Below are 26653 nucleotides of genomic sequence, written 5' to 3'. Positions count from 1 at the left end.
AACTAATAGATTTAACATTTTGTTATTACTTTACATATTTGTAAAGCGGAGAAAATGAAATGATAACGTAATCTTAATTAAGTTTAGCGAACTGTTAATTTGATTGTACCTCATTTATATCATTCAACAAAAATACGGCTACATATAGAAGGAAAAATATACCTAAATGGATTTTTAACTGTAAAACCTACTGTTGAGTTAAACAGATCATGACTAAGTTCGATTTAAACCAGACGATAAAGAAAGGGGAATGTTTTGTTTATCTCGATGATACCCAGACGTGTTTCGATGTCTCGCGCTCGCCTTTGACTTATAACGCATTTTATGTTACATTACAAAAATGAATTGGTTTATTTAATTAATTTGAAACACAGACAACATAATGTTTTACTAGTTGATAATCCAACACGGACAATTTGAATTTGTACATGTTTTCTATTTGTAAAATTCGAAAGAAGACTACCATTGTGTAAGTGGAACTTTTCAGTTTAAATTACCTTAAAATAATTGTAGCCTATTGGTTTATATTCTGTGGGATCATACGATATCACAAGCTTGATTCGAAGATAATAAATTATGCGATTGGCATTGTGATACAGTAATGGAAATAATTAAATTAATAACAATAATTAAAATTAATATATTAATTAACTATATTAATGCCCGAAAAAATCGAATGTTTCAAAACGTCCTCAATTCTTCTACTGTCGTTTAGCAATTGGCTAGTTGCCGTAGATGCTTGAGTTCTACAATATTTTACGTAAGCATAGAGCATTTCCGCTATTAGCAACTTGCAGAGAGAAAAAAAATAATTTGTAAGCTGTATGTGCAAGTCCATGTATATGAGATTCGAAAAACGAGCGAATTATAGGGATATTTTACAAAAAAAAGTTGACTATTTGGAAGGTAAAATACCAGTGTAAACGAAATTCGCAGGACTCTGCAAAACTTTTCTTCTTTTTGTTTTATAAAGCTGCAGTAGTAACCATTTATACTTTTGACAACCTTCTCTACTGACCTGATCCCAATAATGTTGCATGACTTAGCCAAATACGGTATTACATAATAGGTAAAACAGCAGTGAATATAGTTTCTTGAACTTACAGCAATGCGATCGAAATAGAAACTGCACTCAGTATGAATAGTACAGTATCACAGTTTAAGGTTAAATATCGCTTTTTAGAACAAAGCCTACGGTCAGAATAACAGGAAATCACTTGTCAGGATTCTTGGAAGATTTGAGTCCTATGAAATAAGATTGTAATAATTTTATACGCGCTAATAACGTTCTACATTTATGACATGACCGTTAATGTTCCGTTACCAGAACGGTACCTGTGTTCTGTTGTAAAACTGTACTGGTGTTCTGTGTTTCTCTGTTGTTGATAGTAGTAAAGGACGTGTTTCCGATATGCCACTGGCGGAGTACGTGACGGTCATTGAGAGTGATCCTAACGAGAGTCCGGCCTGTTGTCATGGGCCAGCGTTGCTGTTTAATCGGGTTGGAAAATACTTCTTTGCTTGTTCCGCTTGCAGGTTAGTAAACTATAGTTTATTAAAGTGAAGACCTTACAGTTTTATGAAAGCGATTATTCAACGATAGCTATAAAAATATCTGGCTATACGCTAAGTCAGCTGAGTGTTTAGGTAAAAAGATATGGTTGGTTAGTTGAAGTAGATTTTTTATGCATATCATAACATTATGGTATGAACTGTTTATAGATCTCGAAAGCTGTGTCCACTTTACTTTGAAGTAGACTTGAAAAAGAAGTTCAAAACCTGGCATGAAGTACGGGAACAATACATTCCAAAAGCTGAGCACCATGATCCTCCGCACGTGTTAAAGGACTCCTTATTCTGCTCGCAATGTTGCCGTATTTATACTACCTCACAGAATGGTTTGTAGTTGCTTGTTTTAGAATCGTATGTTTTTACGGATGAGTGCTGTTTAATTTCTTTGCATATGAATTGATCAAAAAATAATTTTAATTAACCTCACAAACACTCTGGCTAAATAATCTTATGCTGAAGAGTAATTCAGCAACAATTAAAAGAGTATCTACATTTTGGTCAAAACTGAGAGGAAAAAAATATGATATTAAAACAAATTAACATAAATTTTTATTTCTCCAGCTGTGTTCATGTCGACAGTTCATTATCTTTTTTTCTTTACTTGTCTCTCAGCATGTCTTCATCACAGTTTGCGAGGTATCAGTCCGACAGAGATGAACACGCCGTCGTCTTATTTGGCCCAGCTCTCTACCAATAAAGGCCATGCTCAATACCACTTCGATAAAAACACGTTGGATTTCATGGTTCGTCTAGCATCCAAATTCGAAAAGGTAAAAGAAAAAATAAAAAAAAAAACGATGATCTTTCGTTGAAATTGGCATCAGCCTCTATATACCCAATGTGTAGTATCAGGGCTTTTGAATGACACAACAACTTTTAGATAGAGATTTCTGTAGTAACTTCTACTCACTATTCAATCTGATTTCTGCTACTGATCATAAAGCACTATTCTATATCCTCTATGAGTTTTATAGTTGTTTAACCATATTGCAGATCCCGTAGAGATTAAGAATGTCCGTAAACTTAATGCGTAACAAAATTCCATCTATTAATAATTATTTTTTCAAAATAAAGATTATTGTAGTTGTTCATTATTACTATGACAAAATTTTACAAATATAGCTCTGTGCCGAAATAGTGTTTGGGCGACTCCAAAGTATTTACAACGTATACGCTATTTCAGGTATTATGCCTAGGCACACCGTCGATATTTGAACGCCTTCGCGTTCTTGGAGTGAAATGTCATTTGGCTGATATTGATCGACGCTTGGAAGCGTTCTATTCCTCTAGATCATTCACCTGGTTCAACATGTTCAATGGACTCGCATTTCGTGATGGCGATGAAAGCGCTTTGTGGAAATTTGTAAACGGATCTGAAGAGAAACCTTATAAAACTATTACTCCAGAAAGAGATGTGGCAGAAAGAGAACGACATTTTTCTGCACAACAAAGCACTTTATTCGATTCGGGGGAATCACTTAGGACTTCGAGAACAACGAAAATGCCATCCCTAATAGGCTCTAGTCAGACTGAAAGACCACTTAGAAAGCGACGACGTCGTGATAAAATGGTAGTTTGCGCTAGCATGCCCTTACAAATTGCTGGTACTGATTCCGCAGCAGAACAGTTCATTTGTATAGCAGGTGAACAAGATCAGGAAGAAACTGGAGATCCTGAGGCTATGCGTAAAGAACTATATCGGAATCAGGTTTTAAAGCATTCATCAGAATTGCTTCACAAAAAGAGCGTACGCCAAATACATAACACAGATTACTGTGAAGAACGTTTTGATAGCGCTCTAGTCATCATCGATCCACCGTTTGGTGCTTTGCTTGGAGCCCTTGCGAAGACTCTAAAAAAGCTAACAAACCATGGGAACTGGAACCGGTTGCTCGTGTTTCCTTATTTCAACGAATCGCAGGTACCATAAGAAGACCATCGTTTTATTTTATTATAAAAACATCAAACGATTAAATGTGTCCGATAGTATTGCAGCAGCACTAAGTTAACCAGGAATCAATTACCTAGTGAGTACTAGAAAGAATTAACGCTCAACAGTAAATTGGATGCTTTTCGAAGTAGGTTAATTTACATCTTCCCTCACTGGCGATGTGCGATCTCGCAGTTCGATATCGCAATCAGCGGAAAATGAAAAACGATTCAAGCCCCGTAAGGATTTTCACCGATATCCCGCTGAACGAAATACCCCTTCCAGGACCCACTTACAAGTACGGTCGATGTTCTGTCGTGGTATTAGATGCTTGGGAAAACTTGCAACTTATTCTAACTCTGTGAATTGAGAAAATATTCACTAATTATTTATTGCCCGTATGTCCCTGGAATACAACGTTTACTTGAATGAAACAAAAAATTGTCCGACTTATGGACAGAAGCTTTGCACGTGGTGACTTGTCGTAGTTTCAAAATGACCACAAAATTGTTGTTATATGAGGGATACGCGAGATTCAATTTAAACTATCTTAATAATAATGACGGATATTTTGAACAGATACTGCATTAAGTGCGTTCGATGGGTACACAGCGTCAATGTTCATTGCGCAGAGTGCGGAACTTGTCCTTCGAAAAACCATGCTGCCACTCGACACTGCTTTGTCTGCCAGCGATGTGTTAAACAGACCTGGGATCACTGTATCAAGTAAAAGTCTGAAATTTAAAAATGAACTTTTCTACAAGATGCGTACCTTAGCAGTTGTTTTTTATAGCGATTAATGCTATTAATCATTTGGTTATTGCTAGGTAGCTGGCAAAAGATTTAGCAACAGAAGGATTATTCTTTTGCTAGTAAAAATAGAGTCACATCTTATTACTACTTTCCTTTGGGGAAGTACTCTAGAGTAAAGTAAAAAACACAGTGTTATTATTCCTCGCTTCTTATAAAGCTGAATTAAGGTAAGCTTGAAAAAGAAAATAACCTTCAAATTTGATTATGTTATTGTTTTTTTCTATAGGTGCAAGCGTTGCCATCTATCCGGCAAGTGTAATTTTTATAGAAGGAGTAAAGGTTCCGCGACCAGCTCCACGAATACAGTTTCGTTGGTGAGAAAATCAGCTCGCCGTCAAAAAAAACGATAATAAAAATAAAAGTACATTCTACATACCCTGTTTTGCGCCTCGCTTTTAATGATATTGGCCCGCCCCCGAAAACACTAAACTGCATAAATAAATGACGCCTAATTTTTAATGTTATTTAATGAAAACCTATAATATTAATTTTCTGAGTAACGCAACTTGAGAAGTTTTGTAAAAAAAGGTAAGTTGCAGCACTTTGGTTACTGGAAAATTGCGCTAATATAACCTCCCCACTGATAAAAGTTAGTGTTTGTTATTAAGATTACTATTTTGAGGGTGTTTGTAATATTCACAACGATTTGTATTGATCGGACTGTCGCTTAAGTTACGTTCAGAATTAGTTAGTAACAAGAGAAATTTTTAGGCGAGCTATTTTATCCATGAATACGCGGGGATATCACAAAGTAAACGGGTTAAAAAAATATCTAGATGCGCGTATTGTGACGGCTTCTCGATATTATTTGACGTTATAGGAGTCATTGTGTTGAATACTTAAAGCAACTTATGTGCTACTAAGGGGATAAAATATGTTTTCAGGGAGTAATTATTTAGATAGAACAGAAAGCGGCCGCTCCGTTAAAGCAAGCGTTTACTTAAGGAAGTATCACCGAAGGTACTTCATAATCTATTTCACATTAAATAATCATTTGTGTAGAGCAGCTACGAAAATCACGAAGACTGGATACATCATTATGAATAGTGCTTATATATATAAACCTAATAAAAAGAATAGTATGAACTGTATATTTATGTAAAGCTTTTTCTAGCTATTTTCGGGCCAGTACCGATGGGGCTAAAGTATCCCCCATTATTTAGGTGATAGTTATGGCTCGTAAGTAGAGACAGGCGGTATCCTCAGTCGTCATTAGCTTGTGCAGCATTCTTTTTTACACCTATGAGTGAATATAATTACCATGTCGGTCATAGTAGAATGTGTGTATCGTTATAGCCCAATTATACCTATAGCTAGCTATACAACGATTTTGAAGGCCTGCCTATACTCCAATATAATGGTTGTACGGGTTTTCCCTATGGAGATATATTGATGCGCTATTGATATGTTCAAATATTCTACGGAAACATTTCATAACAAGTGTCCCACCCACGTACAAGTTAAGCTTTTTCTGTTAAAGGTTATAATTTTGATCGCCTATAAAGTTGTTAACTGCTAGTTTAGATCAGGTGCCAGCTGGCACTTGCCACTAGCCTTTTTTCGGGGAAGAGAAGCTTCTTGCCTGCCACATGCATAAATAGCAGGGTGGCTGAGTAAATGCTAAAAGATCTGCTTACATATCAGTGTACACAGAAACTGCTTTGAACAATAGATATGGTTTCGAGAGAGCTAGTGTTTTTTAATTTGACAATACTATTAGCTTAAATTATGAGGGAGCCAAGTGATGCAACTCTTTTTCTATACTCCAGTGCACAGTTATTAGTTACACACAAAAAGTAAACCGTCTCTAGTTTTACTATGCGTAACCCAGCGGGTCCACTGACTGCAATAAACGATTTGTCAAGATGTTTCGACAGCGGCTTTCAAGAGCGACAGGGAGGGGTAACGCATTATATGTTGTCATGGGTTTGAGCGCACCATGATTATCACTATTATCATACATCATGGCCCCATCATTTCTTTTGTAGTTTCCTCCCAGCTAATGCTGAGGCTCATCTTGGCTTCTGGATTGCCGCTTTTACGCCCACGAGTAGGTAAACCGAAGCATTATCGACTAGCAGTCTCTACCTACTAGCGAAACCGGATATATTGCTGGCCAGGGTAGTTCAGGCGTCTGACGGTGATGACTAGTGTGTAGATCACCGCATAATCTTTTTCATCTTCGAGTTCAAACTCGGGTCGACAATTTCGTCGGCGAGCATGAGAGGAGATAAGGTAGGTTGGACTGATGCCTGTTGTTGCTACTGTGGCGTATAACGATATCGCCATTCGTAAGACACCAAATCGTTGGCGGAGTAACGGCTCTGTCGAGGTTGAATGTTCCGAATGGAACCCGCTGTACGGAGACGCCGTGCATTTTTCTTAAGAAGCACACGACCATCAAGACGCCGCTAGCATTTGCTATCTATTGTGTTGCATGAATACCCATCAGCCAGGAACAGCTTAGGCCATTTTTAGCTGATGAGCTGCTCAGCAGGGTCATGGCCCTACGACTGACTTGCCTGCTATGGACTTAGAGTTGAATGGTGTATACGCTGAACGCGCAGAGTGTACGCTTGCTAGACGCTGTGGACGGATATTTTTTGTGTTAGCTACAGACATAGGCGCAAATTTTCAAGTGCCAACTAAGAGTTTCCTTCTCGAGCTTTCGACTAACGGGACCATTGCGTTGATGCTTCTTAAAGTTCGAGCCTCGAATGAACACACTGCCAGTAGCACAAAAAGATTATTTATTATCGGGTCCAGTGTGGCACGTGGAGATGCCAACATCGGCTATCGCCTGTAGTCCCTCTAACTGCTCATGATAGTGTTTGTATGTCCGGCATCATCACAGTGCTTGCTGAAGTTTTCCATTGTACTCAAAAGATATACCTCTGGATACATAATTGATCTTCTGTGCAACTCAGCTGTAGAAAGGAAATCTGCTGTAGTGTGTATGAAGTCTGTTGATCATTGTGCCGGGTATATGTACCGCAATCGCATGAGGATTTCGACAACAGGCGTGTGTCACGCTGATATAAGCTATTGTAAGAAGAGAGCCTGTCACTAGGATATTACTCTTCATGTCTGTTACTTGCTTTCTGCATTAATTCTAGATCCAAAAACGACACAGTGGAGTGCTTTCGTCAGGCAGGTGCCGTTGCCGGTGAAACTGCTCTTCTCAACGAGTATCTCGTACGATGCTATGATTTGCAAGGGGAGTCGTGTTTTTCGACCTGTAAAGCCGACAAGCGCTGCAGGTCAGCTGTCAACGGTTCTTTTACAGATATAATAGCTTTTATTTAATCTAAAATACGGAAGGTAGTCATTTTGTTTGCATATAATCAAGTTTTCCTGTTTTGGAAAACGATGTAATAATAATTTTTCGTCGGTTTGTGATCAGTAAATCCGAAAACCCCTATGCCGCTCCTGGAAGTTCGAAGATATTTTTCTAATGGTGATTGGTGTTAGTAAACCGGATCACAGCGTTCCGTTCGTTGAATTTTTCACCGTTGACTCAAACTAATTTTAATAGGGGAAGCCAAAAATCAAATTATCTTTAAATTGAGATTCTAGTTATAAGGACACAAACCGCATAGAATATGCCGCATTGCAAGGGCTATATCTATTATTTTATAATACATCCAAACTCATCAATTTGTATCAAAATGTAATTTATCAAAAATTTGTTAAAGCCGTTAAAATATCTTCCATGAAAAACGTAAATAGTAGGTTACTAAAATTGTAGATCTTGTCTTGTTTTCAATAAGCTGTTAAAAGCAATTTATAGATTGCATCTTTTTAAATAATAGCCCACCAATACTATACATGTCTTGAAAAAAATCTATCGTAGCTGAGTCGGCTATATTTAACAGCACAAAAAGTGTTAGTTTTTAGAGAATCTTTTTTAACTTCATTCATGCAAAGTCCAGTATGTACGTTATCAGCGACTCCCTTGATATTCTTTCAAACTTCAAAGAGTCAACTTAGTAGGAGTGATCTCTAGTCAGCTTGAGTGACCGATCTTTTATAAGCAAGTGTCGTTTTTCTTAGCTCGCGTTTACCGGTTCACTACATGGATACCAAAAGAAAAACATGTCCAATACTGGTCTATGAGGACAGTTCTCCGGGCTTTGTCAGACGCATGCTAGACGCCCTGCTCGATTACCAGACGCTTAAGATTATCAACATAGGTGACAAGAAAATAGGACTTTTACATCGACTTATTCAGCTAATCATCCTCGTCTATATAGTCGGGTGTGTAAAGCTTCATACGTTAACTATTTGCTAGTTTAGCTTACGAAACACTTAAGCTGATAGTTCGAAACTTAATTTTGTAGTGTTTTCAACGATAATTAGAGGTGGCATGCGATGTCATAACATCAGTATTTATGCATCATGGACAGACGCATTGAATATAGCATCGTAAACATATAATTTGTGTACCAACCATTTCTATTGATTGCACTAGTTGATAATAGCGGTTTAGTAAGTCTTAACTAAACTTCGTCTACCAATCACTTTCGAGTTGTCATGGTCAGTTCAAGTTGAAATACCTATTATTTTATCTAACTGTAAAGTGTACATTTTGCATGTGGAGCGTATGTACTTACAAGTAGAAGTATAATGTCGATAGATAATGAGATATACTTACGACAGTTTTACATTTTGTACTTCAAAAAGCTTCTGATACACTTAGAATTGAGGGAGGGAGGCGATTATTAATTGAATGCTATACGGATGCGAAAGTTTCTATGTGCAGACGCTATAGGAGAAAACCTTATCGAGTTGGTTTATCTTAAGATGGCTCCCTAATTTTTCTAACAACATTTTAAAGTTTACAACAAATGAAAAATTTCCAGTCATGAGTAAAATGTTCAACCAATATTAGGGCAACAAAATGTTAGGCTAGCCAGTCTTCAATTGCTTGGGTCCTAGTTTAGTCTATAACATTACAGATGTTTTCAATATTTAGATGGCAGTAACTGAACCGCCTCTCTGGTAAAAGGTCTGAGTTTCCAGTAGCTTGCTTGTGCCACTATCACTGCTTCATTTATGAATTGATTCCATCAAAACTTGGCTCTCGAAAGTTGAATTTGTAAGGTTCGTAGGTGCTAACGGAGGACGCATTACACTAAAAAAATTGTAACTGTTTTGCAAATCTATATGAAAAACGATGAATGTTGTCAATGGCATAAGTGAGATTACATGCATGGCTGTTATATGCAGTGCAGCAATCATAAGTTACTAGATATAAATTCTTGTTTGTGTGTACACACATTGTGCTTTCATGCTTATGCCGCTACCTTTCGCTTCAATGTGCTTAATTACTATTATCGCAATACTTGTTTCTACATATCATTGTTCAGATTAAGAAAACAACAGACTCCATTGACAACGCTGTATGTTAACTGCACGTCTTATAGGACACGCAGCAGTAATTCGAATGATTATGACAAGCTTGTCTTAAAATAGGTTGCTTACTTAGAGTAGTAGTAAAGAGTTTGGGAAGTATTTCGAATTAGATTTGGTAATTTGGGAATTCGCAGGTTCGTTATAATCTACAAGCGAGGTTATCAACAATTTAGCACGGCCAGCTCCGCTACAACAACAAAGGTATTCCTATTTTTTTCCGAACAACTAAATACTTACATTATGTAGGTCTTTACCTTTATTATGTTTGTATAAGTATATTGTAATTTGTCGTTACACTGACTGTACAGGTGAAAGGAGTGGCGTCAACGTTGCACCTTCGTGACTCCGATTTCGACTCATCTGTGCCAGATACTAAGGTGTATCGAAGAGTATGGGACGTTGTTGATCTCGTTCAGCCTCCCAGTGTTAGTAAAATTGAGAAACATATTGTACCCAACTGCTAAGTTATTATAGTAACAAACAAATGAAGCATACTATAACCTAAAAAAGTTTTTAAAACTTCTTTTTTTTTGTTCAATTTGTTACTCACGTTTAGGAGCCCGATGCTTTTTTTATCACAACAAATCTCATCATTACGACGCAGAGGACAGGTCTTTGTCCCGATGAAAATATTAAGGTCTGTGCAACACTGAATTTATTTGATAAATGCGTTCTAGCAGCGCTTTAACGGGTTTATAAAACACTGTTTCATAATCATGAAGCTACTTTGGATTCACACAATATATTTCTACATCGTAGATTAAAAATAAAATTTATGGAAAAGCAATCATTTATGGGTATACTGAAACTGAAAATCTGTTTGAAAATGTTTTATTCAGCCACAACAATGAGTAGCCAGTAACGTGGAACGTAGTGATCGAACGATGGCTGAAAATTTTAAAATAGTTTTATGGCAGGATGCGCGTTGCCATTCTGATGCGGATTGCCTGGACGGCCGAAGACTGCTGCTCGGTCATGGCGAGCAGAGCGGCCGTTGTGTAACAACAAGCGGTTTTGAATTGGGAAAATTCGATCGACGAATTAATGGTGCGTCTTCATGGAGGGCCGAGGCCGCTTTTCCTAGCGAGGGAGTTTGCGAGGTTCGGGGCTGGTGTCCTGTGGAACACGACATCGGACCATTGTGAGTTTTCGAGTACCTGCACTGTAATAAATTCTGGCAAACGTGCTCTGGAATAGAGAACTTGCAGCATTTAGTACTAAGTTAATGCAATAATTTAAATACACAAATAACTTTTTCTTTTAACTCTTTATTACTTTTTTTTTACTTTGTCTGAGCATATATATATATATATATATATATATATATATATATATACTCAAAAAAAAAAAAAAATATATATATATATGTACTTTAGAGATCTATATATGGACGAGATGAAAATAGAAAAGTTTCTTAGAATTTGATGTTGCCGATAAGGTCGCGCCGACCGAACTTGTGCAAGTGACCGAATAACTGTACCTGAAAATCCGCTATCTGCCCACCCAGACGATTCCTGCTCGAGTGTAAAGGACGAAGGCAACATCAGAAGTCATCCGTTAGATAGCTGCAATAAATAGGCCAGTGGGGATCCAAATTACCGCAGAAGGCAAGCCAGCCTCGGAGCAACCTCCAGTAGCGCCTGCGTTATTAGGTTGTCATCCAACGCACTAGCATCTGCGGAACGAGACTGGATGAACAAGGAAAATCAGGACTATGCCGTTCGGCAAGCAAACGGCTATATACCGTATGAAGTTACCACATATGAACCGTGGGAACTTCGGAAAGGCGCTAGGGACGTGCCACGGCAATGGACAGCGGTTCGAGAATGCCGCGATTCTTAGCGAACTGCGGTAACGATGCACTGCTACGAGAGCGGTGGCCATTTACAAGGCGTACCAGCGAGGGCGCAAGCCCGTTAGCGAAGGGCGGATTTCATACGCTCCATTAGCTCACGGCGCGGACTCCCAACATTCGACTGCAATTGTTTATATAATAACTACTTACTTTTACGATAACGTTCTTTCTTGTATGAGGATATCGGGTCTGAGCCGAGTGCGGCTTGTTAGACGAAGGTATATAGAACGCACTGAATATAGCAGCCATTTTACAAAATATTAATATTAACAGTTTGGAGTGTGAACTGTACCTGTGATGGCGTCTACTCGTTGCCTAGATCAACGTTAGTCTCTGCCTTTAAACTACGGCAAAAGACTGTGTATGAGACCATTACTGGACCGACAGATGATTAATTAATACATATTATCGCTGAAGGATGAGTTTTTGCGTTATCATTGACGTATTAGCTCTAAGTACCTGCTTGATTATGTAATAGCCGTAATGAAATCTCTGCTTTTACATCTAAAATGCTACTATTTCCAGTGAAATAGTTTTAGTGAATAATGCCTATTTAAAATATACTGCAGGTCTAAATAAACTGGGGAAAAAAAATTAACTTAGAGCAAATCAAACCCAAAACTGGATTTATTCAGCGAGCTCTTTGTCCAACTTCGTAATTGTGCGATCGTTTTATTGTTTCACATTTTAGCTTAAAGCATAGTCTTTGTAGATATGCTAAAAGAGAGGTCCAGTTCCTTGATAGTTTTCCTATAAGACCTCTGCGGACGAAGTCCAGGCTTGCTACTATTCAGAGCAACACCTTGATCTCTTACATATAGACTACGATAGATACAGAAGTCCCAAAAACTTGCTAGGTCACAGCCTTTTCTTGTACTCTATTTTGTTAATAACAAGATTAAATGAGACTAAAACTTAGCGTGGAATTAGAATAAGCAACCAATAAATTTGCAGCCAAAGACATAGCCATTTAAATGGTTAGCCTTATTCAATGAACGAACAGAATGTTTGTCCACGTAATGTCGTCAAAACTGTTTCCACTTAGCATTTTAATATTCAGAATGTTCCTACAGCCTATCAATTTTCAATATCCCCTTCACAACACCTTCGCACAAATTTGTGACCTTTTCCTACTTTCTGCTGCCTATGTTAGTTAAATGCTATCTGGAGTACTTCTGCTATTGTTAAGCTACTTTTAAGCTTTTTAGGCCAGCATCTTTTTATGCTTCGGCGATCACCCTGTTATATAGGTTGAAGACTTTTCAGAGAAGTACGCCCACTCAACATGAGATTACTATATTGTATTATGCATTTACATTAACAAGTTAAGAAGCCGAGCTGATTAATTACTACATACTATTCTTAAATATTTTGAGGAATTAGGTTAAATGATTTGTGGAAAGATCTACAGGGTGTTCGAATTGTCGCCACGGAAGTATCATTTAAAGTGTCTATACATTACGCAACCAGATTTGCAAATTCTGTATTTTCAGACGGAATAATACCCCTCTCTTCCGGGATGTCCAGGACTTTACTGTACTTTTGAAGAACTACGTTGACTTTCCAGTATTTCGGCTTAAGTTGTAAGTATATGGATAGTTAGGCTCTGATATCTAACAACGTTCAAATATTCATCATCGTTCATATCTGTCGCGAGCAAACAATTTACGTTTTACAACTTTGTTTTGATTTAGGCGAAATATTGACGATTTACAAAATCGTAGCTATCTGCAGAGCTGCATCTATCATCCGGACCGAGACCCCCACTGTCCGAAATTTCGTGTCGGTGACATCATCAAGCAGACGGACAATTCGTTCGATAGCATAGCTGTTAAGGTAGGCTAGAATCGTCCCAAGAGAAGTGAAGCTTCGTCTGCAATCAGCCATTCAAAACTTGATCTTTTTGAACAAAATAAATGCCAACGTCCTCTCTCGGGTTACTCGTGAATTGAAACCCTAACCAAGACAGCGTTTATAGTAACCTGGCAGATAGGATGTTTATAGAAAATATTTTGTACGCAATTTTCTTTCTTTTGATCGCCTGGATTGCTCTTTCAAGAATAGTAGATTACCATTTACTAGATTTTTTTCCATTTTTGAAACGGGACCGTAATAAAACGTTCTGAACGAGTCCGGGATCATTCGTAACGGGTTGTCGATATTCAAAATGGCTATTTTCTAAATTCGGAAGATTTGAAACAAATCGCAATATTCTATTTTGAAGTTTGCTAATTTGGCTGGCCGGATTGGCTTCTCTTTTGTTTTCATTTTATCGATACTTCAGGGCGGAGTCGTTCGTATAGTTGTGAACTGGGATTGCAATCTAGACTGGGATTCACGAGGTCGTAAATGCGTTCCTCTGTACACGTTCAGCAGAATTGATGACGCCAAGGCAAACCTTGGACGTGGCTGGAATTTTCGACACGCTCTCGTTCACGATCTTACCCATCGAACGTTGTTTAAAGCTTATGGAGTGACGTTCCGCATTTCTGTGCAAGCCCGTGCTGGAAAGCTCAATCTCATACCCATTGCTATTAACGTTGGCTCCGGACTTGGACTTCTAGCCGTGGTTAGTAATGAATGAGAACTGCCCTATTTCTCTAGCCAGTACCCTGTATTTTGAAAAGTTTACTTCCTAACCGCTTTGCTTCATGTGTCTAAAAAGCTTGGAAGGTAACTAATACCTAATGTTGAGCGACATCTTTTTTCTGCTATTTCACAAAGCTATTTCAGCTGGTAATCAACGTGGTGCTGCCGACGCTAGTTTCAAATATTTGCCTTTGGTTCAGTATAAGCGAGATCGCATTTTAGTTACACGAAAAAAGTTAAAAGAAACTAGACTAGCTAGGACTCGCCAATGAAAACCCGTTAACAATCGAAATCTTATTCTTCAGTGTGATACGTCTTCAGTCGTACGCCAGAGTTTATTATTATTATTTATTATTGTGTCACTTCTTATAGTACTGTTAGTTAAGTGAGTAAATTTTCCGAATCGTTGATTTTTAAATGTAAACTTAAGTAAAACACTAAAAACTTGCTCTTATTAGGAATCTGGCCGGTATAGGCCCCGCTAGGATTGTTTGGCGATTTCTCAACAGACCTATGGAACAAACGTCATGGCTTAAGTACACCTAATTTTCCTTATTTCATTCTCTATCTTTCTGATCATTAATAGTTAGTAAAAACTTTCGCCAATGCTGACATTTGAACCTGTATGGTAGCATTCTTGCCAGTTATGGTTGCCGCGGCAATGCACCCAAAGGAATATACGTAAACCACTCAGACCGTGCCGCCTCCGATCGAGTCACCTACGTTCATATTGACAATAATAAAAAAAACCCAGCGGTGAGCATTTAAGTGACGTGATCGATTGATTTGTGCTTAATCTTTAAACTGTTTACAGAGGAGGTGCCATACGCGCTTGTATGAAATAAAGCAAGCCTATGTAATACGATTTCCTTTGAACAGGGCTAAAAGATACGTACGTAATCCATCCGCATTTGTAACGAATGTCAACACGGACGTTTCAGGCGAAGGTCGTGTGTGATTTTGTTGTCATCTATTGCCACCGACATCGAGAACTATATAAACAACACAAGTTTCGCTTCGTTGAGATCAGGGGGCAGAAACCACGCGCCACAATTAGTGTTAGTGTTTAGCAGATATTTTCTCAAGCCATGTGAAAAAATAGGCTTAACTCCAACTTACTTTTTGTCAATTGTTCTCGATAGTCATAGATAGTCAGACATGAAATTTTGGAATCCTTTCTACTTGACTCGCGCTGAGAACTGGGCTGGCAGTCGACTTCACTAGAACAAGCTAGCTCACTTGACTCAATCCATGACTATATCCCATAGCTCTTAAGTTTACGCATAAATTCTTTTTTACTGCTCAAACTACGCAAGTTTTTGCAATTTACTGTAACGATAAAACTTTTAATTTCGAAACGCCTTTTATATAAGCTCTGTTGTAAATACTTTCGGAGCCGCTGAATGCGTTTCCAAACCCGTCAACAACGTTGTACATAAGCCAAGTAAATGGCCTGTAAATACTATTCATCAATAAATAAAGGCTGATTATTATCACTAACTTGTTTTGTTCGGCTATCAAATTATGTGACTACTACGTTCACTAAGGACTGTTTGGTGATTTTTGTTTACTAGCTACGACAGGCCTCTGGCTCGCCTACGGTACGTTATTACACTATGGAAGCGGACATAAAGTAGCTAGACAGTTCTCAGAGCTTTAAGCTAACGCACATTATAAATCATCCGACATATATACATACAATTGGCATTATCCTCGGTGCTGCCGTCCGAACGAACTCCGCTTCAACAAACAAAACGTCCATTACACTTCATCTGGTTTCTTTTTAGTCGACCATATGCAATGGTCAGTCCATATCCAGCGGGCGCGGAAACAACAGTGTTGTTAATTGTCGTTAAATGTTCATGTTAAAGATTTGTGATTTCCGTAAACAAAAAAACAGCTCGTTTTTAATGCGGCAGTTGACACAGGCGAATATTGATGCGACACTTTTTCGTGCTACAGTATCCCTTGCGCAACCCTAACCTGAGGCTGGGCTCACCTAGTCACTTTGCATTACGGTTACGACATTTATATAGCTACATTTTGAGCATATATGTATATATACATATTTGACCCTCATGAAGTAAGATAGATTCATGCAGAAATCGATCACGCTATGTATTAAACGTATCGATTAACTATTTAATAATAGAAAACCTATTACGATCGCATAGGACATTATTTGTCGATCAAAGGGTTTGAGCCAATTAGCTTCTTATTGCTATTATGAGTGCAAACGGCTATCTGTATCGCTCTTCCACTAGGCTACTGAACGCTTTCGACGTTTTTTTCTCCACTTTCTCTATGTAGCGTCGATTTGCCAGCTACTTTGTCCCGTCTCCGTTTCTACCGTAGCCGTTGCGTAATAGTGCATTACCAAATAGCACCTGTAGCGCAACATCTTCTGGACGTGTTTTCTATACGATGAGGCTCGTTCTCACTACGATGTTAACGCACGAATACTAGACTCCCCTCTGCATTTATCATGCGATCTAATCATAACACTTATACAAAAGGCAAAAGGATTCGACCTCATGCGGACAACGAAGAACGCCATCAAGACACCGCTCCCGATTGCCCCTGTATCGAATCTGTGTGTGTGTTTGTATGGCATGTTTGTGTTAGGTCTAGCGTTTATAGACGTTTAGTCACTGATGCTTATGTACGAACAGGCGATGAAAGGAAATACAACATCGTCAGCGGACTACCAAGTGCGTTCTGACAGAACAAACAACACGACAGTTTAATGTTGCCGTCATTATGCGAGGAGGTAACAGCGAAACTACTATGGTCAATAGGCGCCAATCTGAAGTAGTTGTTGGTCACCTTGGGGGGTTCTTACCGATCAGAGCGACTGGCACACCATCGAAGCAGAAATGCCCGAAGCCGCCTTCGATGTTGTCAATCGAACTTAAAAAAAAATGCTTATTTCGGTATCCCTCCTAGATATTCTATGCGTACAATATTTTAGCATGCGATGTCAAAAGCAAGAGACAATACATAGAAGGTGTGTAGGTACTTGATATCACCAGCCTGTGCATTGGTGTACAGTTGGCAAAACAGTTCCCGTGCGATTACAAGAGCACCGTTATAGAATCGACTCTGTCGTTACCAACGAAAGTAGCGAAAGGGACGAAAAACAGCCAGCCAAACCAGTAGCGATAGTGGCTGGAATATATGACCAGATATAGGAACTGGAAGTGACGCCAAATCATGCGTAGATAATTGGATTTCTGTGTGCGGCAGGCTGTCGCTGTAGATCGCCCCCCTAAGCACTTGAAAGCGGAGAGGCACCATATGTGTACATACGCGACAGGACCTATCGCATTGGCCAGACATGGCGGTCGGCAGATCGACCAGCGGCAAAGCACGAACACGATTGTATTGTCATGACGCAAACGGCACCGATGATATCACCGTACAACGCATATCTGTGGGGCGTCGGATAAAAGTTTCGATATGTGAAGGCTGTACCAACAAGCGCAGCTAACTCGCAAGAATCGATTGCTATACGTTAATAACCTGTTGTCTCGATAGTAGTAACGGCACATACTCACTGCTAGAATAAAGTATTACTAAATAATAAAGTATAAAGAAACTGGTATAAGTGGCAATCAGCTACGTTTATTGTTGAAAAGGATATCACTGTTACCATTGCTATTGTTACGCTCATTTCTGATTCGCAAAATATTAAAGCAAACGTTTCCTGGCGAGCCGTAACCAGTGGGCTTCAATTGAACCAGTGGGCAATTCGAAAGGGCTTTCTTCGTTTCGATACGATTTCATACTTTCGCTGCATTTACTGACTGCGTCCGTCATAACGATATTCAGAAAACGTATTGAGTTACCGTAGATACACGGTCAAAAATGATAGCTAAAAAGAGGCACATATATAGTAATATGGAAACGTTTTGTGTTCTTGTTTTGTTTAAGCGCCCGCCTGATCGCGATGAATCCAGTTATCTTTATTTGTTTCAACGCCTTTGTTATGACCGTTCTGGTTTTCGTTATTGCCGGTGCTGCCGACACTCAACTGAAACGTGAAGGTATTGATAAAAATTAAAGCGATTTGCCACTAGCCACTTGTTCACATGGAAACTCGGGCCTGATGACAAAAAATAGCAGTCGAAGATGCTGACGGACATATATACAACTCGCCAATTTAGGCGGCTTCTCGTATTTAACGTTAGACAACAAGCCACTTACTAGGAGCGTTCCCTATGACAGAGAATTGAGCATCGTACTATTCTCGAATTCATCATGACAAAAACAAGTAGAAGCGGAGCCCTTGGTCTAACCAGACTTTATCTGAAGTATGACGAACAAGTTTAGGTAGCTGATCAGGCTGTAAACGGGACCACAAACGACGGCCTTGTTTCATTACAGGTGTAGGCGCCTATTTGTGGTGAGCGCTTGTTGAACAGTGGGGTTTGCTTTCGAAGGCGACAGGAACGATTATCAGGTATCGAATGGGCACTATGGAAACGGTAAAATGTTCAGCTTTAGCAGTCTTCTAAAACATCAAGTACTATGTAAGCGGCACATTATACATGTAGTAGAACTGGGTCAACTGTTGCACCAGCTACCTTCGGTGACAAGATGTGAAATAATCTCAAATTTGAGCGCTGCCTGTTATTGACACTGACTGTATTTAAGCAGAAAGTTTCCTATCGCTGAGTTATACGGATGCTCACGCGCAGGCATGGAAGACCTAACACTATGTGTACAGAAGCTCCACTAAACAGATGAAATAACGTTGGAAAAAACAAACATTAAACATACTATCCGCACTCAAACGAAACAGTGCAACGTTCACATAAAGCAATATAGAGTTATAAGTGAATGCCTCGTGTAGTTACATTACATACATATATTTTCACACAAACAGCAGCTGTGGGAATCATTGCCTTTTCGCGCAAACGTTTACGCCTATCTTTTTACTGCAGCGGTCGTCGCTCGTACGCTAAACGCTATCCGGAAGTTCGCTGGTTTTGGTGCTGTAGCGCTGACCAGTGATGGTGCTCACCAGATCAGGTTTGTCTACGACTTGTCTCTTCCGTCGTATTCCATTCTATCCCATTGTGTTCATTAATCGCTTGCGCGGAGTAAAATTAGGTAGTTTCAATCCAGACAACAATAACGAAGAAGTGCTTCTAAAATAGCGCCGCAACGCGAGAGGGAGACCGAATACAAAGTAAAATTACCAAAAAAAACATTTCGGTTTTTAACCTCTTAACAGCCGTAACAACATTAGACAGACGCACAGGCATTATTTAGTCAGTAGAACCGGCACTAGGCGTGCAGAAGATACATAGTGGTACGTACATACATATATACATATCTGTAATAATGGAAGTTGGTGCTGCAACTTCGGTTGATTCCGTCGGAGAAGTGCTCGTAAAACGTTTACCGCGTAATGGTACACTGGTTGAGTACCCACATAACGCGTGGGTGGGAGACACACTAACGACAACATGACTGTCCACTGAAGGCTGATCCTTTTCTTTCTTCCATTCATGACAATTTGTGGAGGTAAATGACCATTCTTCTTTCCTAGCCATAGAAGATGCCATGGTTGCCTTTGCCATATTTGTGAACGTGAACAACTTTGCTGAAATTCAATGTAAGCATATTGTTATTATAGAAATAGAAACTAAAACAAAATACACTATATACTTAGGTTACACTATTTGAAATATACGTTAGTTAGGCAGAACCGACGACATGCACTTGGCGGACATGGGTGAACGCGTGCAGATAACAGCGCCGTTTCATGCACGTTATGCATCCTAGGGACAGCATGAAGGAGCAGAGCGTACAGTTGGTTTGTACCACTGTTTCATGTCATTTATCGCGTTGTAACACAAAATAGAACGGTATTGCCTCGGAGCGTTGTCTTATGCGACTGGCTCGCGGTACGAAACGAAGTGCGCTCACGTCCGATTTCGAAATAGGACCAACTTCACTGTCCCGTCAATCAGTAGGCAGTCGTCATTTTACCACTGCTGCACCATCGTGTCGAATCGGCAGTTTAATACAGATAAAATGATTGCGGGTAGTCGAACGTTTTAAACTGACTGGGTTCATCTGTTGAACCAAAAGAGGCAATACATATGAGTACAGAAATCCTATCGAAAAAGCCTTACAAAGCTGTGATCACCTACTAATTTTACTAATTTCTGTTTACGTTAGTAGAATTTTCCGCAAAACCCACCTGACCAAATACGAAACGACATGGTAGCTAGCAGACGGCGGGCATAAGCTTTGATTATCAAACCTTGACGCCAATATCGTTCTGATGTTAGCTTGAATTTTGTCGCTTTCTGCCTAATGGCTTTGTCGCACGTCGTCAGACAACCTTATTCTCGCTGGGTGTAATTATCTTTGCCTTGCACCTGTCCATAACGAGCCTTTTCCACAAATAATTTCGTCCTAATTCTAACATTACTCTCGGTTCTCTTCCTGTTTGTTATCACTTTCCGAACGACTGAGCCACTCATTATGTGGCTTCGACTTGAGGAATTTCTTCTGCTTGTTTTTTCTGCGGATCGCTCTCCTTCGAGCGAACGAATCTTCTTCGACGCCGCTAACGTCCTTAACTCGGTGATCATGTGAATTGTGTTGCGCCTCACTATCTTCATCCAGTTGGTGATAATGTTTTTTGCTGTCCTTGTAATGGCTCGGTGCGTCCTTATTGGTCAAATCGTGTCCTTCACTGTCGATCTCTGCCTCGTCATCGTGATAATGATGATGCTCATGAACGACTCTTGTGGATTTGTCATCTTGACTTTTTGGTTTGTACAGGTAATGAGCTTCTTCCTCGTGTGCTGGTACTGCCATTGATGTTTTCCTATAGGAAGTGACATCTTCGCTAACGACTTTGCACTCGATCTGGGCGTCAATGGACATTGTACGGCTACTAGATCCTTCTGGTGGATAAACAGCTTTGTGATATGAGGACTTGCTGTAGAATGGCTGATACGCATGTGTCGATTGGAAGATTGTGTGAGAAGGCCGAAAATAATGGTAGGGCGAGTAAGCCGAAAGCCACGAAGCGTATTGAGGCCGACGTCGATGCTCAAATGAGTATCGCAGAGCTTTGCGCAGATGTCGGAGCAGCGGCGAAGGGTGAGGCCGTGCTCGGTCTAAGTATGAATGCTCGAAGGTTCTGTAGTACGTAGTAGAGGGACTAGAAAGGACGTTAGCGACACGGGAAAAGGGAAGGACAAATGGACAAGATAGCAATTAGGACAGCAAATAGCAGCACATTACAATAACAGTAACATTATTCACAACAACATTAACAGACAAACAGATACATAACATATAGATAAGCACACAGCACAAGTGAATCTGTAGATACCAATAGGACCCTGTTAGACCTCCAGTACAAAAAAAAAACATTACAAAAGACACACAGAGAGATACGACAGAGGAAGCAATGGGGACTTAGGACCCTTCAAGGTCGATGCGCAAAATGTGTAACGTATCCTCGAAATTACTTCTTATCAATTAAGGCAAAGCTTCAAAAGAATCTTAATTAAGTACAAATATGGGTTATCCTGACTATGCGTAGAACATCAGACGTTCGTCGGTTCATTTAGACAAATCTGACTGCTTGAAAGGCTTCGAAAAACAGAAAAGCAAACGAGTGATTACCATTTGGCAGCACATTACTTCAGTGAGCTCTCTGCGGGAATAAGCTACTTTTTACAAAAATAGCCGAAAGCATTTCGAAGTAAAAATTCAATGAAGACTATACGACTAATTTGATATTCATACTTGTCCTCCTATAAAAATAATATCTTTGGTGGTAATGGTCCCTACTTGATTTTTTTACATTGTGTTTATTTCTATAGAAAATCAATTAGGATGCGCTCTCACTTAAAAATACAACTCTTAAACATCAAATTGCTTATGTGGTGTATGCAGTACATAGATCCCGTCGTGTGTCATGCCTGCGTTTCTCTTGTAATCATTTACCGGTTTAAGTACGTTTAGGTACTGACCTTATTTGTGCTATGCTAAGCTAAGCTAAGCTTGATTAAATCAATCTTAAAAAAGTAAATTCATATTAGGTAAGGCTGTTCAATTGTAAACATTGTTTTAGACAATATAAATTAATGCAGGAGCTATATGAATGGTAGATAGAAATCTCTAGCTACCGTTCGTCCGATCAATCGTTTACCCATATAGAATATACCTATGCGAGTCAGTAGTGAACGCGGCACCATCTATATACGGTATATGACATCATACAGGTCTACAACACAATTTCCGCGCATCTCTAATATTATACTCAGAGAAATACTCACAGATTATATTCACGGTCACGGTGAGCTCCTGTAACTGCGCCGGCGACTACCCCGCCGGCAAGACCCGCTCCCGCACCAGCAACTACGGGTAGGGCAATACCCGCTATCACTTTATGCACTATTTTCGCCTCGGCAATTTCAACTTGAGACCAGATCACAGCCATTATCACCGCAAATAACACTGACATTTGAAAAAAATTACGCATGTCTGCAAAACAGATCGTAACAACAACAACAACAACGAGAGCAACAATATCAAATATTAACTACTGCCTTAACCGAAGTATCACTAAATGATTGTATTCCATAGGAATCTATATTTAAAAAGTTTCCACCGTTATTAATCACACGATGCATTTCGACGTGTCGAAGCTACCTTCGGGTCCAGAGAAAAATAGTGGATTACGACGAAATAAAAAGTTACATTGAATGAGCTACGGCGCGACCCGGGTCTGTGGTCGCCTGTTGAGCGAGGGTAACGTGAACACTGACGCGAAAGGCAACGTCTGGGAAAGTGAGTCCGATATCAATTGATCTTTAGCATTACCTTGGAGAGAAAACAGCTGTACCAAAAGACCAATATGTCATAAAGGAAACGCTTTCGTCACGTAGTATCAACAATGTGTACCTCCCACAATGTCGTCCTACTTTGACGGCTAACGGAATCCAACTATCCTAGTTACGAGGTCGGCTGATGCTTGTACACTTCTTTGATCAACAAAATTCTGTACGAAGCTTTATTAAATCTGTACTGATACCTCATGGTGTAAGTTGCGAGTTCAATACCAGATCGCATGGGTAACTGCATAGCGGGACCGTTTAGTGAACCGAGAGAAGATTTACCCGTAGCTGGTTGCCGTTCGGTAGGGTCAATCTTCGATTCATATGGTTCTGCTAGTCGTGAAAAGTCTATCGACTATAGCTATTGCGCATGAAGATCAATCGTCACTCGAAATGATCTCTATGAAATTAGCTCTCGGAGATAGAGTATCAACAACGTTGGCACTTAACACTCACACTGAAATCCATACATAGACCAATCATGAATATGTAAAAGTGGGTTGTTTTTAGGTTTTAGAAATTAATTTTTTTAATGCAGATAGAGCGGGTGCCGAGTAAAGCTTCCACTGGCGAGAACGTTAGAGTCTGTAAAAGAACACGCTTAATAGTACTACTCTTGATTACGACTCAATTAATTTATATGCGAGTTCTGACGTACGGCCTAGCTGAAAAGCCTTGGTGAAAATCTTAGATAAAAGGCGTGCTCCAGAAAACAGGAACCCAATAAAAGTCGACTGCGTGTAGATAAGTAAGCAAAATACATTGCGATAGGTGAGCATGCCTAATACTAACATAAAAAGAAAGCCCAATATTAGGCGTGGTAAAAGGTCTGACATAAATTAATTCGAAATTGGGCCAAAATGACTTCGGGACAATCTGAGCCTCAGGATTAAATGTCGCCAGGATATCATGTCCTGAGCAATCTTCCGGATGACCGCTGCCATTAGAAGTCCGCCACCCACGAAAAGAACAGCTGACATTTAGCAGATAGCTGTTAGATCATCGTCATCTATCATTACACAATATTGATAATAGCGATTGATAGGAACTGTCTGTTCATTGTACCCGCTAGAAAGATTAGTATGACAAACTTCATAGATAAAGACAAACTTTTGGCATATAAGAGAAGCGTTCAGGCTCTATGCGATTATTTATTGTTGGGCTATTTGTTGCGGGTGGTGCAGTCGCAATCTACTCTTTAAACCGATATGCGATGCTCTATAGATAAAGCTAATTTTCATTGACGCTCCGACACATTTTTAATGAGTCGTATGCATGTGAGCTGAATTCTTTAGGAACATGGTCCAGCTTCGTAGTCCTTCTACAATACAGCAGTTCTTAACAGCTGGAGCTTCTAGGAGAAGTTGGCATCCGTCAACAAAATTCTGACACCGTACAAGTTTACTTAACCAAAATTGATCAAAGCATCAGCTAAAGTAGGAGCGGCTGTAGCGGATGATAGGAACGAACGAGTGTGAGTGCATACTACTGAATGTACTTAGCTTCGTGTCTATTCAGACGGGTGGAAGCGTATGTTGTGTAGGGTAAAAGACCACTGGCTTGGCCTCGCCCTTCGGTCACGACCTAGGACAAGGGATTTGGCAGTAGCGGCGGACGAAGAAGAAGCAACCCCGCTTATTAACAGCTCACGGTGGTTCGGCTTTTGATGTTTTCGTCATCGTGTTCAGTACAGGGATCACTCGAGAGCCGGTCAGTGCTCTATGAATGAAGTCGGCCATCTAACGGCAGCGGAACAAGCTACCATAGGCAGACAATATGTCTCTATTTCACTCAACAGTGAGTTCCTTCATGGTTTATGGTTCTTCCTTTAATGTCGTATGTTTGATAGAGTCGGTGTTTATTATTTTAGGTACTAAAATTAAGTAGGTGCACGCTCAGTATTATCTATCCATGCTACAAATAAGCAGGAGTTTTAAAAATAAGACGGTTCCTATTAAATGTGCAGTGAATCTTCCCGTGTTGTTAAATGGGTGATATTTATAAATAAATAAAAGGTGATATTTATGTGATCGACTCGGGTCTATTTTGTGGGAGTCATTGTTATTTTTCTAGTTAGTGATTGTTGAAAGAAAGACTCAATAAAAAAAACAAGTAAAGGTTTGCTGTGTTCGGTTGAGCTGGTGCTGAAATGTGTAAAAGTAACTTACAATCTTATAATGAATTCATTGAGCTTCTTGATGTTCACATCAAGAAGTCATGGGTGCTTCTGTTTAGTCATTTCTATACGTTAGTTAACTTCTCCAGTCGCGTTGTCTAGACAAATGCGGACCCATTTATCGTTTGAAGTCAGGAAGTAGACGATACAGTTTCTTGATACAATAGGCTCTTCAGATCCCTTACATCAAGAGTGACCTATCGTATTCTATTATCATTTATAATTATATATATTTTTTATTTTCATTACTTTTTTTTTCAATTTAATTTTACATATTGTCTAGTCGTACATGTCAATAAAGGGTGAACCATATTGAAACAGGTCCTGGTGTATAGTACGTTTTCAAAATGTAATTATAACAGATAGACATATTACCGACAGAATAACAATAGCCAAGCAGGCCCACCTGACTTATTTCCTCTGCGTAAATTTATAATTAATAGTCAAGAACTAATTAGGGACTTTGTTAAAGAGTCGTCACTGAATCTATCGCATAGCCCATAACCCATAGCTGCTGATGTGTGTCGTGTTTACTAAGGACATTTTTTTGCTACATTTCAGAGAGTTATTCGTATAATTGCCGTATCCTGTCTTGTCGCCATGATTCTATTGTCTCGGGCTGTATCGGATCAGGCCCAGCCTTCGAGAACGTTTCAAATGTTAGACGTGCCTGCTATTGATTACTAGTCACAGATCCATGCAATTCGACATTAAAAATGTCCTCTCAATTCAGCAATAAATAAATGTCCCACTTTAAGATTGAGTATCGCTTAATAATGTTACATACAAGTAATTACAGTAATAGCTATCAGCCTAAACAATTTACGATCGTTCGCTGACAGACCCTGATATCGATAGTAGGCCCGATCTATGCGGAAATTCTTCTTGTTCCATGTAAGAGGGGCCTGTGCCCAGACACTGACATATGGCTTAAAATAATGTGACTAAATTATATTTTCTTATTTCAACGCATTATAAAATGAAGTTTATATTGATAGGAACGAACATCACAATCTTTACTATTGCAAATCGGTTGTTTAAAATCTTAGCGAGAGAAGAAATTTTATATGTGGGTTGTTGTGTTCCGATACTATTCAATTTCTGATGGAAGAACGCTCAACAGTTTTAACCGTCATTGAAGACACCGTATATTGATGCGCGCAGACATTCGGAATTAGTACTATTTGGCCATACTCAATATCAAGTCCATTACCAAGTTTTATTTTATCGTTCTTCTGAGGATTTATATATCTAGTTGTTTCAATCGACCAACTGCACGAGCGCACGGATACATGTACGTTATCTTGTACGAAAATCATCATTGTATAAACTTCATCAGCTAGCTACAGGGTCTATAGCAATAATACGAGTTCTCTAATGTTCCTGACGGACCGGTCAGGTTGTCTCTAGGACGATAATGTATGCAG

The 26653-nt window shown here is 39.4% G+C and overlaps 3 protein-coding genes and 1 long non-coding RNA gene across 10 annotated transcripts; 3 read left to right on the top strand and 1 right to left on the bottom strand.

Annotated features, from left to right (window-relative positions):
- The first annotated feature begins 271 nt into the window (after positions 1-271).
- On the top strand, positions 272-4695 carry LOC111269913 (rRNA N(6)-adenosine-methyltransferase ZCCHC4). Of its 4 annotated transcripts, none has more exons than XM_022849835.2 (8): positions 272-469; positions 1393-1536; positions 1723-1898; positions 2185-2342; positions 2756-3493; positions 3655-3800; positions 4082-4228; positions 4542-4695. In XM_022849835.2, the coding sequence occupies exons 1-8, from the start codon at positions 429-431 to the stop codon at positions 4663-4665; spliced, it is 1674 nt and encodes a 557-aa protein (XP_022705570.1). In that variant the 5' UTR covers positions 272-428; the 3' UTR covers positions 4666-4695. The 4 variants fall into 4 exon arrangements, with proteins under 4 accessions (XP_022705570.1, XP_022705569.1, XP_022705571.1 ...); XM_022849834.2 differs by having other exon boundaries at positions 1390-1536; XM_022849836.2 differs by having other exon boundaries at positions 1390-1536; positions 4082-4234.
- Positions 4696-6835: 2140 nt separating this feature from the next.
- Positions 6836-15670, top strand: LOC111269893 (P2X purinoceptor 4). 3 transcript variants are annotated; one of them, XM_086972282.1, is made up of 11 exons: positions 6836-7148; positions 7432-7575; positions 8369-8572; positions 9865-9931; positions 10039-10155; positions 10287-10367; positions 10648-10871; positions 13079-13168; positions 13280-13421; positions 13870-14154; positions 14989-15670. In XM_086972282.1, exons 3-11 carry the CDS (start codon positions 8391-8393, stop codon positions 15130-15132), a joined length of 1332 nt encoding a protein of 443 aa, XP_086828408.1. In that variant the 5' UTR covers positions 6836-7148; positions 7432-7575; positions 8369-8390; the 3' UTR covers positions 15133-15670. The 3 variants fall into 3 exon arrangements, with proteins under 3 accessions (XP_086828408.1, XP_022705535.1, XP_086828409.1); XM_022849800.2 differs by having other exon boundaries at positions 6836-7575; XM_086972283.1 differs by having other exon boundaries at positions 6841-7575; positions 15116-15670.
- A 2108-nt stretch (positions 15671-17778) lies between these two features.
- Positions 17779-22994, bottom strand: LOC111269895 (uncharacterized). Of its 2 annotated transcripts, none has more exons than XM_022849805.2 (4): positions 22866-22994; positions 22490-22697; positions 20389-21363; positions 17779-19785 (listed from the first exon to the last, which is right to left on the bottom strand). In XM_022849805.2, the coding sequence occupies exons 2-3, from the start codon at positions 22693-22695 to the stop codon at positions 20619-20621; spliced, it is 951 nt and encodes a 316-aa protein (XP_022705540.1). In that variant the 5' UTR covers positions 22696-22697; positions 22866-22994; the 3' UTR covers positions 17779-19785; positions 20389-20618. The 2 variants fall into 2 exon arrangements, with proteins under 2 accessions (XP_022705540.1, XP_022705538.1); XM_022849803.2 differs by having other exon boundaries at positions 22825-22875.
- Positions 22995-23504: 510 nt separating this feature from the next.
- Positions 23505-25989, top strand: LOC111269898 (uncharacterized). The gene is made up of 2 exons (XR_002685989.2): positions 23505-24847; positions 25788-25989. It is a non-coding gene; the product is annotated as an uncharacterized LOC111269898 (long non-coding RNA).
- The last annotated feature ends 664 nt before the right edge of the window (positions 25990-26653 follow it).

The sequence above is a fragment of the Varroa jacobsoni genome, unplaced genomic scaffold (genome assembly GCF_002532875.2).
Source record: "Varroa jacobsoni isolate VJ856 unplaced genomic scaffold, vjacob_1.0 scaffold_1423, whole genome shotgun sequence".
Classification (NCBI taxonomy): Eukaryota; Metazoa; Arthropoda; class Arachnida; order Mesostigmata; family Varroidae; genus Varroa; species Varroa jacobsoni.
This window is presented reverse-complemented; position numbering and strand designations above follow the sequence as displayed.

What these genes read in the sequence shown, in the direction of transcription:
- LOC111269913 (XM_022849834.2), top strand. Translation starts at nt 429, where the DNA reads ATGTTTTCTATTTGTAAAATTCGAAAGAAGACTACCATTGT. An exon ending in TTTGCTTGTTCCGCTTGCAG is followed by an intron (nt 1,537 to 1,722) that starts GTTAGTAAACTA and finishes AACTGTTTATAG; the next exon opens with ATCTCGAAAGCTGTGTCCAC. An exon ending in CTTATTTCAACGAATCGCAG is followed by an intron (nt 3,494 to 3,654) that starts GTACCATAAGAA and finishes TTTTCGAAGTAG; the next exon opens with GTTAATTTACATCTTCCCTC.
- LOC111269893 (XM_086972282.1), top strand. Translation starts at nt 8,391, where the DNA reads ATGGATACCAAAAGAAAAACATGTCCAATACTGGTCTATGAGGACAGT. An exon ending in ATCTCGTTCAGCCTCCCAGT is followed by an intron (nt 10,156 to 10,286) that starts GTTAGTAAAATT and finishes ACTCACGTTTAG; the next exon opens with GAGCCCGATGCTTTTTTTAT. An exon ending in GTCCCGATGAAAATATTAAG is followed by an intron (nt 10,368 to 10,647) that starts GTCTGTGCAACA and finishes GTTTTATGGCAG; the next exon opens with GATGCGCGTTGCCATTCTGA.
- LOC111269895 (XM_022849803.2), bottom strand. Translation starts at nt 22,846, where the DNA reads ATGCATCGTGTGATTAATAACG. An exon ending in GCATCGTGTGATTAATAACG is followed by an intron (nt 22,698 to 22,824) that starts GTGGAAACTTTT and finishes TCTGTTTTGCAG; the next exon opens with ACATGCGTAATTTTTTTCAA. An exon ending in CGTGACCGTGAATATAATCT is followed by an intron (nt 21,364 to 22,489) that starts GTGAGTATTTCT and finishes CGTCCTTTCTAG; the next exon opens with TCCCTCTACTACGTACTACA.